Source organism: Muscardinus avellanarius, assembly GCF_963383645.1.
Source record: "Muscardinus avellanarius genome assembly, chromosome: 17".
NCBI lineage: Eukaryota > Metazoa > Chordata > Mammalia > Rodentia > Gliridae > Muscardinus > Muscardinus avellanarius.
The window spans coordinates 14030685-14044415 of NC_137803.1; the positions used below are offsets into that span (position 1 = coordinate 14030685).

At 34.5% G+C, this 13731-nt stretch overlaps 1 protein-coding gene across 6 annotated transcripts in view; it reads right to left on the bottom strand.

Annotated features, from left to right (window-relative positions):
* RELCH (RAB11 binding and LisH domain, coiled-coil and HEAT repeat containing) overlaps window positions 1-13731 on the bottom strand; it is a gene marked incomplete at both ends in the record, with an annotated part of 99707 nt that overhangs the window by 67847 nt on the left and 18129 nt on the right. For 5 of the 6 annotated variants that reach the window (XM_080714594.1, XM_080714593.1, XM_080714592.1 and 2 more), the window contains 6 exons: window positions 564-857; window positions 1690-1781; window positions 1892-2095; window positions 8905-9018; window positions 9112-9167; window positions 9287-9358. In XM_080714594.1, coding sequence (XP_080570720.1) covers window positions 564-857; window positions 1690-1781; window positions 1892-2095; window positions 8905-9018; window positions 9112-9167; window positions 9287-9358 — 832 coding nt within the window. The remainder of the gene's footprint in view (window positions 1-563; window positions 858-1689; window positions 1782-1891; window positions 2096-8904; window positions 9019-9111; window positions 9168-9286; window positions 9359-13731) is intronic. The other variant, XM_080714595.1, reaches the window with a different exon arrangement.

Here is a 13731-nt window from a genome sequence, read left to right on the forward strand (position 1 = left end):
AATTATAACCTAAAAGATTTAAAAATTTTATTTTGTCTTCTTGATTAGAAAACATCATCATCAACACGCTTTTTTCACCTCTAAATTCAAGCACTCTAAGACCCAGTAAAAGGTAAATGAATGAAGACAATATTAATGGTATAATATTAGCAATGGAAGTAGTATAAGGAAAAGGAGTGGGAGCAACAACTATTCCCTTTTATAACATGAGAAACTATACACCACCAAAACTTTCCAAGTTCCATAATGACCGAACAGAGAGAAGATAAAAAGCACTGGGTAAAAGTGTTCACGGCCTATAGTAACACCTGTATTATTTATGGGCTTAAGTGCTTAGCTAAGACAGAACCTAGTCCATGTATGTGGCTTATTATTCTTTGAGGCAGTTTAATTTGGCCAGTTAATCACTTTGTGCCATGAACTCTGCTATGTCAAGTTCATTTCAAATGTAAAGATTCATCCATCTGATGTATGGAATACAAATGAGAACTGAAGTCCTTCCAGCTTGACGATGAACTAAGTAACGTGGAAGATGCATTTGCAAACACAGGACGCATACTAACCTGTTGGGTTTATCAAAATGAACTGTGTTTTTACTGGATGGTGAGGAAGACGGCATGCCTTCTCTTTCTCTCCTGGGGAAGGCATCTGAAGAATTCTCTTCAGGAACAGTAGAATCAGCTTCATTTGGTACTGAAAGAAGGCTATCCCTATTCTTTTCTTTGTCGGAACTATTTGCAACTGGACTCCGTCTACCGTCTTCGGGTTCTTTGTGAGGAGACTGGTCCACGGAAGGTTGGACAGAGTCAAGAACTGTGGGGATGGCAAAATGCTCATTTCTGAGGACATTCATTTCACTGCAAAATGAACAAGAAATTAACGGAGAACAACCTTAGTTTTGAAAAATTTAGCAACAGCAAAACCTCAAGATGGACTTAAAAGTTTTATAAGTATAACATTAATAGCCAATTTGTTTGCCAAGTGACAAGCCTATTCTGTATAATAGTCACTGGTGCCTTATATACATAAAGGTATAGATATAAACTCTTAATAATATATCATAAAAATGGCCTCATAACCTTGCTTTTGATTGGTACTTAACCTTCTTTTTTCATTTTTAAAATAGGGATAATTCAGTTATTAAAAGATTATCATGGCCGGGCGTGGTGGCGCACGCTTGTAATCCCCGCGCTTGGGAGGCAGAGACAGGAGGATCGCGCAGGTTCGAAGCCAGCCGCGCGCGCTGGCTTAGGAGACCCTGTTTCCAAAATGAAAAATGTAAAAATAGGTCTGGGAGTGTAGCCCAGAGGTAGAAGGGCTTCCAGGAACCCCAGTACCACACACACAAAAAAATTATTATGGCATTAGTATAAGAATTAAATAAAATAATGAATGGCGAGTATGTACAATTCCAATTTGAAGTATTTTATTGATACTGATACAAATTAGAGGAAATCAAAATATCTTATTTCCTAGACATAATGAACTATAAGATTATCATACTGATTTAATAACTTTTCTGAAGAAAACATTTTACTATTTTAAATATATGAAGCAATTATAATACTTTCAGAATTACTAAAATGTAAGAAAATGATTTTTGAATGAAACGTTTCATATATTTATATAATCTACCAATGTCTTTAAAATTGTTAAAGAGGCTTTTTAGAATAATGATCAAGTACTAACCTTTCAAGTCTTCTGATTTGCTCCATTAATGACCATTTCTCACTATTTAATAAACTAATTTTATCTTCTAGTTTCTGTACTAGCAAGGAGTTCTAAAATCAAAACAGAAAAAAAAAAAAACAGAAGCTCAAGATCTCATTGTATGCTTTTGCACAGTTTAACTGCCTTTTGTGGACCTGACTAGCTAGTTTGTATTTCTTACCTCTACAGGCTGAGGCTTTTCAAGGGCTGGAGGAAGGCTGCCTAGCACTGGTGTGAGAGCCTCTAATTCATCTTCTTCTACGCCGCTGGCCACATCCACAAGATCTTTGGCAGTCACCTGATGATTTCCAAAATCTCGGTAAAGCTGGAGTAAGTCTGGAGGTTTTGGAATGTTTAATCCTACATCATCCCATAATTCAAAATCCTAAAAGATGAAAAAATTATACATATATATTTGTAAACATTTGGGGGCCATTTTATCTTGTATTTTTGAGATTTATATTATTGTTAATACCTGGAAAACCAAGTATAATCATTAGCTTGTTTTAATGGCAAATGTTACAAGTGCATACACACAATACTTAAACTTATTTTACATCTTCCACTGTCCAATTATTATTCTTGCAATTTTCCTGACAAAGGGGTTTGTCTTAAATCTAACAAAACTGTAAACTCTTCAAGCTTATAAAACATGCACAAATATCTGCATAAAGTTATAAAACATGTCTAGATTAACAATGTTAAATAAACTATAGCCATTATTTAGCGGTTACAAGCATTAATTCTGTTCCTCCTTCATTATTAGTGTAATCTCTAGTGAGCAAGCAACCATTTTATTCTGCTTGTCTTCTTATTTTATGTAGCTGCTTGGATCTAACTTATGTTACTAAAAATTCTTCTGGTAATTTTCAGAATCCAAATGGCTGTTTTTTAAATTGTGTTTTGAAACAACCCTTCTAATCTAGCACAAATTTATTAAAACTATAAAAAGGCAATAGCATCTCAAGTTCTATGGGCAAAGATTTTTAGAAGAGCTTTCTGGAGTTCCAAAGTGATCAGCTGCATGAAAATATACTCTCTTAACCATTCTAATCTCTCCCTAACATATTAGAATATAACACTAATTTAATATCTATAATTCATTTATTTATAATTTATATGAGATCCTCTTTGAGAAATTGTCACATTCATTTGAAAAATATAAATGTGGCACTCCTAGTCCTTTGATTGCTTATTTAAAAAGGTCAGCTATTATAGAGGATTAAATTTGTAGTGGATATGATTATTGAAAGTAAGAGCTTTGGAGAAAACCAGACCTAAATATGAAATTCATATCGGTCTCTACTTGTTATAAGTTAATTTGAGACTTAAATGGGTCATCTGTAAAATGGGCATATCTCCTAGGGCTTTTGTAAGGATCAATTAAGTATAATAACTTACTACATTGCTTAGCCTTCAATAAGAACTAAACATATTTTTTAACTTGTAAAAAATATTAAATTATTATTATACATACTTCATTATAAATACTACTCAAATGACCATTAATCTATTCATCTAGATTTATTACAATTCTACATTTTCTACCTGCTTTAGATCTTTGTCAAGATTTCATAGTCTTAGCTAGACATTCGAAGTAATGTTTTATGCTTTATCAATGTAATATAATTTGCATTTCCCTAATAAATAAAGGTGTTGAATGTCTTTTTTCATGTGTTTATATGCCATATGAATATTATCTTTGGTGAAACACTTGTATAAATCTTTTGTCCACCCTTTAAAAATTGGATTAATTTCTTATTATAGAGTTTAGACTTTTAACAAATGCTTTACTAGATATGTGAGTTGTAAATTTTTTTCCCCCAATCTATGGCTAATTTTTCACTCACTTAAGAGTGAAAAATAAAAAGCTTCAAAAAGCTGAAGCTATTAATTTTTTAAATAGCAAATTTGATGAAGAGGTGTCATATGTAGAAAAATCTTGCTTACCTTTCAAATGGCAATAAATTTTCCTTATGTTTTCTTCTATAAAGGCTTATAGCTTTTTAGGGTATATAGTAAAAAGTCTGTCATCCATTTATGGGCCATTTTTATATGGCAGGAAATATGGTTTGAACTTCATTTTGGGGAAGGATATGAATAGCAACTTGTTCTAGTCTAGTACCACTTGTAAAAATACTATCCATTCTGAATGGAAATTTTGTAAAAAGATTATCCATTCTGCATGGCATTTCCTTAGTATTTTGTGAGAAATCATCAGTGTGAGTCTATCTTTAGACCTGATTGTGTTTCATTAATTTGTCTTTTTAACAATAGAACACTGTCTTGACTACAGGATCTCAAGACATGAGATAAGGTAAGTAAGATAAATCCTCCAACTCTGTTCTTATTTATGAAGTTATTTTGTCTATGCTAGTTCGTTGGCATTTTCATATGAACTAAACTCATTACTTTCTACAAAAATGCCAAAGATATGTTGATTAGAACTTCATTAGAGCCAGGGGTGGTGGTGCATGCTTGTGATCACAGTGCTTGGGAGGCTGAGAAAGGAGGATCACATAGGTTCGAAGCCAGCCTCAGATATTTAATGAGGCTATCAGCAACTTGTTGAGACCCTGTTCCCAAATATAAAAAATAGGTCTGCGGGTGAAGCCCAGAGGTGGAAGCTCCTGGGTTCCATCTCCAGTACCACATTAAAAAAAAAAAAAATTGCATTATAATACAAATCAAAATTAACACCTTGACCAATAACGAACACAATAACCAATAACTGATGAACACTTTATATCTCATTTATTTAAGTCTTCTTTAATTTCTCTAAGCATATTTGTTTTTAGTAGTATACAGGCTTTCGGTAGAGTAATCCCTAAAGTTATTTCTTATTCTTTTTTTAAATTTTTAAATTTTTAATTTTTTTGGTGGAACTGGGGATGGAACCCTTCTATCTCTGGGATACACTCCCAGACCTACTTTATATTTTTTATTTGGAAACAGGGTCTCTTAAGCCAGCGCGGCTGGCTTCAAACCTGCGCAATCCTCCTGTCTCTGCCTCCCAAGCGCGGGGATTACAAGTGTGCGCCACCACGCCCCGCTGTTTCTTATTCTTGATACAATAAACTCTTTTTAAAATAATCAGTTTCTAATTATTGATAGCATATAAAATGCAGTATATTTCTGTGTACTGATCTGCATCATTGCTAAAATCACATCACTTTTGTACATTTCTTGATAGTCTATATGATCTTCTTCATACACTCTCACGTCATTATGACTCAAGACAGTCATTTCTTCTTTTCTGAAATGTGTTTTTTTTTGGCGGTACTGGGGATGAAACACAGGGGCATTCTACCTCTGAGCTTTAGCCTTAGTCCTATTTTACTCCTTTATTTTGAAACAGGTGTCACTAACTTACAGATGGCCTCACTAAGTTGCGGAAAATGATGGTGACCTGTCATCCTCCCATCTCAGCCTCCCAAGTGCTGGGATTACAAGCATATGCCACCACGCCAGGCTCTTCTTTTTAATACCTTTTCCTGCCTTACTACACTTAGCTAAAACTTTCAGCATGATGTAGCCTTTCACTATTAAGTATGATGCCTGTGAAAGAATTTTACATAAATGCCTTTTACAATGTGGAAAAATTCTTCTCCGTTTCTAATTTCTTTAAAAATGGTTTTAGGTACTGGACATTCGTATCAAATGCTTTTTCTGTATCTTGTCAGATAATCATGAGATTTATTTTCACATTTAGTTTCTTATGGTGAATTATAATGGCTGATATTTTTCATTTTTGTTTTTTTTTGGTGTGTGGTACTGGGGATGGAACTCAGGGGCATTCTACCTCCGAGCTACACCCCCCAGTCCTAATTTTTTTTTATTCTTTATTTTGAAATAAGGTGTCACTTGCCGGGCGTGGTGGCGCACGCTTGTCATCCCCGCGCTTGGGAGGCAGAGACAGGAGGATCGCGCAGGTTCGAAGCCAGCCGCGCGCGCTGGCTTAGGAGACCCTGTTTCCAAATAAAAATGTAAAAATAGGTCTGGGAGTGTAGCCCGGAGATAGAAGGGCTTCCAGGAACCCCAGTACCACCAAAAAAAAAAATAAAAAAAAAAAAAAGAAATAAGGTGTCACTGAGTTCCAAAGAGCCTCACTAAGTAGCTGTACCTAAGGCTGTCCGTGAACCACGATCCTTTGGTTTTAGCCTCCCGACTGCTGGGATTACAAGCGTGTGCCACCACGCCTGGCATTAATGGCTGAATTTTGATTTTGTACAGTAAATCAAACTTAATTCCTAGAGTAAACTCCACTGGGTCATGATGCATGTCTTTTTCATATTGTTTGTTCTGATTTGCTAAAATGTTATGTCAAATTTCTTCATCAATGCTCATGAGGGAAATAAAGCATGATTAATTTTTTGTGATGTTTTGATATCAGAATTATGGCTCATAGGATAAGTTAAGAAAATATTCCCTTCTTTTCAACTTGTAGAAAAGTTTGCTGGTAACTGGTGCTCTTTGTCCTTAGGTGTTTCATAGAATTTAAAAGGAAGCCATCTGGACCTGGAGTTTTCTTTGTGGCAAGGTCTTTTGTTACAAGTTCAAGTTCTTTGGGATTTGGCCGTTGTCTTCTTTCAAGTAAGGTTATTCATAACATTCTCCTAGTATGCTTTTTTTTTTCCTCTGGTGGTACTGGGGTTCCTGAAAACCCTTCTACCTCCGGGCTACACTCCCAGATCTATTTTTATACTTTTTTATTTGGAAACAGGGTCTCTTAAGCCAGCGTGGCTGGCTTTGAACCTGCACGATCCTCCTGTCTCTGCTTCCCAAGCGTGGGGATTACAAGCGTGCGCCACCATGCCCGGCCTAGTATCCTTTTAATATAAATAAAATCTGCATTGCTCATTTCTGAGTTTGGCAATTTGTACCTTGTTTCCTTAATCTGTCTGATTTGAGGTTTATCAACTTTTATCTCATGGAACCAGTTTGTTATATTGATTTTTCTCTAATTTCTTTTTTTTTTGGTACTAGGGGTTGAACCTAGGGGCATTTAACTCTTAGCTATACTCCTAGAGTCCTATTTTTTATTCTTTACTTTGAAACAGGGTCTCACTAAGTTGCAGAGGGCCTCGCTAAGTAGCCGAGGCCAGCTGTGAATCTGCCATCCTCCTGTGTCAGCCTCCCAAGTACTGAGCTACATTCCTAGCCCTTTTAATTCAAGTATGTATGCACGTATGTGTCCATGTGTATGCATTCACCCCAGGGGCATTCTACCTCTCAACTCTACCCACAGCCCTTTTTATTGTTTGTTTTGAAACAGGGTCTTGCTATGTTGCTGAGAGTCTCAATAAGTTGCTATCGCGGGTCTTGAAATTGCTATCTGTCTGTCTTCCTGTCTAAGCCTCCCAAGTACTGGGATTTACAGGCATGTTTCATAAATTTTAATTATATTAAGTTGATTCATAGCTTAGCACAACCTTCTACAGCCTAAGTGATTTCCTGCTGCCTTGTTTTAAGATTACTGAGAAAGCATCACCTATATCTCTGATAATCTTTGTTCTGGTAGGAACAATAATTTAAATTCAGAGACCTGACATCACTGGCTTAATTCTACCATTTTGCAATGTATTTCATGTGTGCCGCTGATTCTTTGCTCTTCTGTTCCCTTACTGTATTTTTTTTGTACAATGATTTTTCTGTACTCTTGCTGTGCAGTGTTTCTCTCATGTTCAGTATTCTTTCTACTCGTTGTTTAGTTGATCATTTACCATTGAAGACATTTATCTTTTATAAGACATGATAACTTAAACCATAGCCACTGTAGTATTGTATTTATGCCAGCTAAATATTGTCTTTTATGTAGTGTATGTCAGTAAGCCACCATTTAAGAAATAATAAATGGATATTCATTGCCAGGAGCCACATTAAGACATTCAAACTATGAAAGCCTTCATATACGATGGTGTCCTATAAGATTATGTTGTAAGCATCTTAGTTTATGTAAGTGTAGTCTATGATGTTTCCCTAGGTTGAAATCATCTAACAATGCAGTTCTCAGAAAGTAACCCTGCTGTTAAGTAATTCACAACTGTATTACATTCAGCTTTTCTAAAAACACTGTAGTAACTGATGTAGAAAATAAACTGCTATCTCCCTTAGAGAACTTGTATTTTTGCCAAAAAATCCATGGGAGATTTTATAAACTAAAGAAATAACCTTCATTTAAAATTGTAGCCTAGCCGGGTGTGGGGGCGCATGCTTGTAATCCCCACGCTTGGGAGGCAGAGATAGGAGGATCAGCGCAGGTTTGAAGCCAGCCGCACTGGCTTAAGAGACCCTGTTTCCAAATAAAAAAAGTATAAAAATAGGTCTGAGAGTGTAGCCTGAAAGTAGAAGGGTCTCCAGGTACCCCAGTACCACCAAAAATAAAATAAAATAAAATAAAATGGTAGCCTCCAAAACACTGGGAGTATATTTCAGTGGTATATATTTCAGTGGTATATATTTCAGTGGTATATATTTCAGACTGGGAGTATATTTCACCTTGCTTACTGTGTGCAAGGCCTTGGGTTCAATCTCCAGCACCACAAACAAAGTAAAATAAAACAATGGCCTCCTGATTTTTATACAATAAATTCTTTGATATTTCCTTTTCTAAGACATATCATTCAAACAGATCCATTAACACTAAATAGTCAAAATTTCTGGAGTTGAGAGACAACACTAAAAGTAACCATCATTTCTTTACTTACAAGATTTTGTTAATCAAATAATACTGAATTTATAAAACTGGGTCCCATTCAGAGTGATACTGCTTATATTTTCATTCTCATTATAATATTCTCTCTTAATTATTATTATCTAATATTTTAATTACCAGTATTACTAAAAATTTTTACAGTTAATCTGAATTTCTAAGTATATATTAATCTCTACTTAAGAGATTAATGCTTATAAGTTTTAAAGATTTTTAAGTTTTTAAGTTTTAAAAAATGCATACTTTATGGATATGTGCAAATACCAATGGTTCACATACTTGCTGGGAATTTGTAAAAAGCCACTTGGAAAGAATAAAATGTCATTATGTAGACCGCTACAGGGAAAAAAAAAAGTCTGTAAGCTGATGGAATTTGAGACTGTTTTTGGTAACCAGCCTTGGAAAATTTTACTACAGGTATAACTCTAAAAGATAAACTAGATATGAGAAAAAGTAAGCTATAAGTTAAAAAATAACTTTACCTGATCATCATTTTCATCTGAAAAGGTTATTGATGTAAGCTTGTAGTTATTCTTCAACAAAAATTCATTGACTAAGAAGTTTAGAGCTCTCTTTTCAAGAGGTTTGATTGGCTCCTGGAAGCAAAATAAAAGATAGATGGAAAACCATTATGTTTTCCTCCTTCAATATTTGTGCTACCGATTGATGTGGAAGGCACTTTTACCCACCTGAATTTCAGGACTTGACTTGTAATTTTTTCGTTCCTGTAAAGGAACTTCATGTTCTGGTGGGAAAAAAAATATAAATAACTTTTTACTATTTTACATTTTAAAATATCCCAGCTACTTCTACATTGTCAAAGTAAAAAAAAAAAAAGTCTCAGAAAAGTTTTATGTACACCACCTGCAGCCTTTGTCAGGTTGGCTCGGAGGGCCTGAATGGTCTCCTTGGCTTTCCGTAGTTCAAACTCCAGGACTGGACAGGGATTTGGAATAAACACACATAGGCATCCAACCAAGAAAAGGGAAACAAAAATAAAAAAAATAAAAAGCAAAGATGGGTATGAAAAAAAATACAATTTGTATTGAAAACAGAAAGCATGCAATCTTTATGAAACTTGTGAACGCATGCAGCAGAGTTGATTTGCAAGCAAACTGGTGAATGTTTTCCATAGTTGTGGAGAATTCAGGGGATTACTATCAAATGTTCTAGCTGTCTGACAAGGAATGGCTCTATTTAAAAATAACATCTATGGCATACTTTCGTTTAGCTAAATAAAAACATAAGTAAGCTAGGTACTTCTGCTTTCACTCAGTCTAGGCAAGATTTCTAAGAATAAAATGAGATGTTTTGGGTGATATAATTTTGGGGGGAAATAGTAAAATTTAGATGATATCCAATCAAATATCCATTTTAAAAAGTCATTATTTTAAAAAGTTACTTTTAAATGTGTTGTCCAGAACAATGTTAGAAATCAATATATAAAAATGTTAGTGAATAGAGATTCCTTTGTTAAGATGTTGGAGGAATATGGTTTAAATAGTTAACAAAGACTGAGATATCTATAAACTTTTCTAGAAGCATATGATTTCTAAGAAGAAGCAAAAATGTGTTAGACACATATTCTAATCAAAGTTCTAAGGGCTTTTAGTTTTCATTTAAAGCCAAGAAACAAAAATAGTTTCTCTTTTAATTTCTATTTAAGATAATTCTAAAGCAAGTGATCATATACATTTCAATCACTTTTAAAATGATTATATATAGCTATCTCAGTATATTAAAAAAATCAAGTAGAATTTCAAAGGTTCTGATACCTCTTCAAATAGGTATGTTTGTGTTATGAAGGAGTCGCGAAACTTGAGAATTTCTCCTATTACCACACAGTCTGATTATAAGATAAGTATGAATATGAGGAAAGATTTTATTAAGTTCTTTAGAATGTTTCATCAAGGGTAAGATTTAAACATGTGTGTCGTAAGTTAGAATTTCTCTCAGAATTTAAAAATATTAAGAAAAAGCACGGTTAAAACATTTTTGCCAATTGAAGTTCTGAGGAATTAAGTGCTTTTTGTCACAAATGGATATTAAAACAAATACTGGGATACGTAAGGTTTTATCTTAAAGATACATTTTTTTCTGATTGACTAAGTAATAGAAAAATGATGTCATATCAGATACTAGAGATAATAAAGCTATGAAAATATATGGAAAAATGAGGATTCACTCAGTTTGCATATGTTCAATCAAAAGTTAAGATGTAGTCGAATCACATCTAGTACATGATGGCCAATTATTTTGATGCACAGAATTTAACTGCAGCAACATGAAAGCCCAACTAAAAATCAAATGACACTGTATAACTGTGTTTTTTGGTAGTCAGCAATGCTGATCTGCAAACATTTCTGTGCAACAAAGTTAAAACATTTCCCTTAAAACTTATATTTCTAGAAACTCTCAAGAGTACACATTACAGAATAGGCTTATGTAGTATATTGATTTCTTTTTTATAATTTCAAAATTCTAAGCAACAGATTTTGATTTAAAAGTTCCTAGCTGTATTGCCTTAAAAGTATCAATAGCACTTAAAAGTTTCAGTATCATGTGAAATTTGCTAAGACATTACAGAACAATTGCAGATCAGAAATGCCCTACGCCAGAATGATGGGAAGGCGGGGAGAGGGGACCGGTTAGAACACAAACTAGGAGAACTCAAAATTAGAAAGTTTGGGTGAAAGTTTAGGTGACGAAGAGCAAAACACCGAATGATTAGGCACAGAAAGCCAGAAAAACCCATGTCAGACGGCAAGAAGTTATTTTTATGAACATCTAGATATTGCCAAATGTCAATAGAAGTTACCAATGCTTTGAAAAGAAAACACCTATCAAAATGAATTCACTCTGCTGCATGTTTCTTAGTATTCAGTAATAGATTTTAAAAGACAAGATATATCTTTTAATCTCTAGCACATCTCTACAAAGTTATAGTATAATCAAGTATTTGCAGTCATGTGAGAATTTCACAATAACAGCAGTGCTATATTTACACATATGTGAATTTGCCTCTTCTGTTATAAACCATTAAAGCTCAAAATTATTTTATTTAGAGATTCACTGCATAGAACAACTTCTGAATATTTTTTCAAATATTAGAATTCTTTCTTAAAATGTTTGAAGATATGAATATTTAAGGTAATGCTGCAGGAACCAACAACCAACGTGTTCACTCTACTTGCCCAACCCTCAGCTCCAATGACTGTATGAACTGTAAATATGTAGACATATATTTATATTTCATATTATAATTTTTACAAATACTATAATATTAAAAAAAAACCCTGATGATTAAGGCAGCATAAGTAATTAATTTTGAGTCAGGTGAAACATTATTTCTCAAACTGCATTAGATAATACTAGTAGTATATTGGAGATATTTGAGTGCCTAAAAGGCTATCATGAGTTAGGAGACAAATGTATGTGGAAACATCAAAGGTAAAGTAAAAAAAGCAAAACAGAAATAACCCTTTGTGGCTAACTCAATTTGTCACTACTATTATCTGGAAATACTTAAGCTTAGTTTATTCTGGCATGGAACTCAAAATCACTCCTGTGGAAGGTCTTCTGCACAACACTGGTCTAAATACTCTCCCAGTCCCACTGCAGTTCACCATTTGAGGGCTCAGATCCATCAGGCTGGGCCAAGGACTGGGCCACCTCACGGTGGACGTGTTACTGTCTTCTTTCAAATTCCAGAATGAAATTTCCTGCTTTCTTTTTTCTTACTATGAGGTGGTTAGAAATAACACTTCTGAATTTTTAATACTTATTTATGTATGCTAAGATAATTCTAGGAAAAAGAAAAAATACTCCTCTTAACATGAGTGAGAATAAAAATTCATTTCTAAAATAATTCAAAAATCTTAAGACAGTCTGGCAGTACCACTGGCCCTACTGAGTTTAGAGAATTCTCCCTGCCTGTTATGGACTTATGAAACACGGGATAGTGTTAGGCATGAGAGAGTGATAATTAAGTGAATAAAAGAAAGATGCAATCCTCATAATTCTCTTTTCCCTATATTCATCTCAGTGGGAAAAGCCTTTTAAAGCAAACAGCCTTTTAAAAAGCCTTCCTATCACTGCTCTTCCTGGGCAGGTTCCTCTATCCCTGTTCAGAGCTGGTGTTTCTGTGTGGCATCCATGGTTCTTTTCCCTTCTAACTCCACCTAACCCTGCGGTGATGTTCCCCTCCACAATCACTTAAAGGACTAGGGCATTTTTAGATCCTCTTCCCAAGATACAGGCCTCCCTGATTACTTACTAGACCTACTCACTTGAAAGTCTCCTCAGTTTTGAATTTGATCGCATCTATGTGAATTTCATCATTTCCTTTTCCTCTTGAGGCCCTCTCTACTACCTACCCTGCCAGCCAAACAGGAAGCCCGGAGATATTCCTTACTCTCCTTCCCTTCTCCTCTCATAAACTACAAGCCCAAACCTTATTAATTTTCACCCTCTAGTAATTCTCCAAATGCCATTCATCTCAACTGTCTCGGTCACTGTTATCAGTCAGACCTTTATGACTTATCATATAAACTACTACTATTATCTATTAACATTTTAAAGATTCTAAAAAATTCTGCAGAAAAGTACCATTTTCTAAATTCATATAACTATAACATTTTCTTTTGTTATCTTTTCCCCACTTTATTTTCCCTTATGTGATCCACCCAAGATGCGCATAGGAAAGTAGAGTTTTTGTTCTTTCTTGGATGCCTCTTCATTCTTAGTAAGGCTAGCGTGTTACCCAGTGATAGAGGAGAGACAAGTATCTTTTCTGAACTAATTTTTTAAAATATGCTTTTATCCCAATGGTCACAAACTTCTGGGAAATGAGAATTGTGATTAACTGAAACTGTTTTTGTGAAGTCTCATCCATACATTAACAGATTTAATTCCATAAGCGACTATGGCACAAGGTCACCAAAAGACTAAACGCTAGTCTATTGGTATAACATTTACTTATACATGAGCACAGTATAGTAATTAAAATTTAGTTTATCCCCTTAAACTTGAAAATATATCCTTACACTAAAAATGTAAGATCAAAGTCGGGCATGATAGCATATGCCTTTAATCGGAGTACTTAAAGAGTCTGAGACAGGAGGATCACAGGTTTCCGGCCAGCCTCAGCAATTTAGTGAAGTCCTCCCCAGTTTACTGAGACTCCATTTCAAATTAAAAAAAAAAAAAATCAAGGTCAAAATTGATAGTGGCACAAGCCTATAATCCCAGCATTTGGGAGATTAAAACAGGAAGATTGCAGGTTTGAGAAAAAGATGGGTAACATAAGA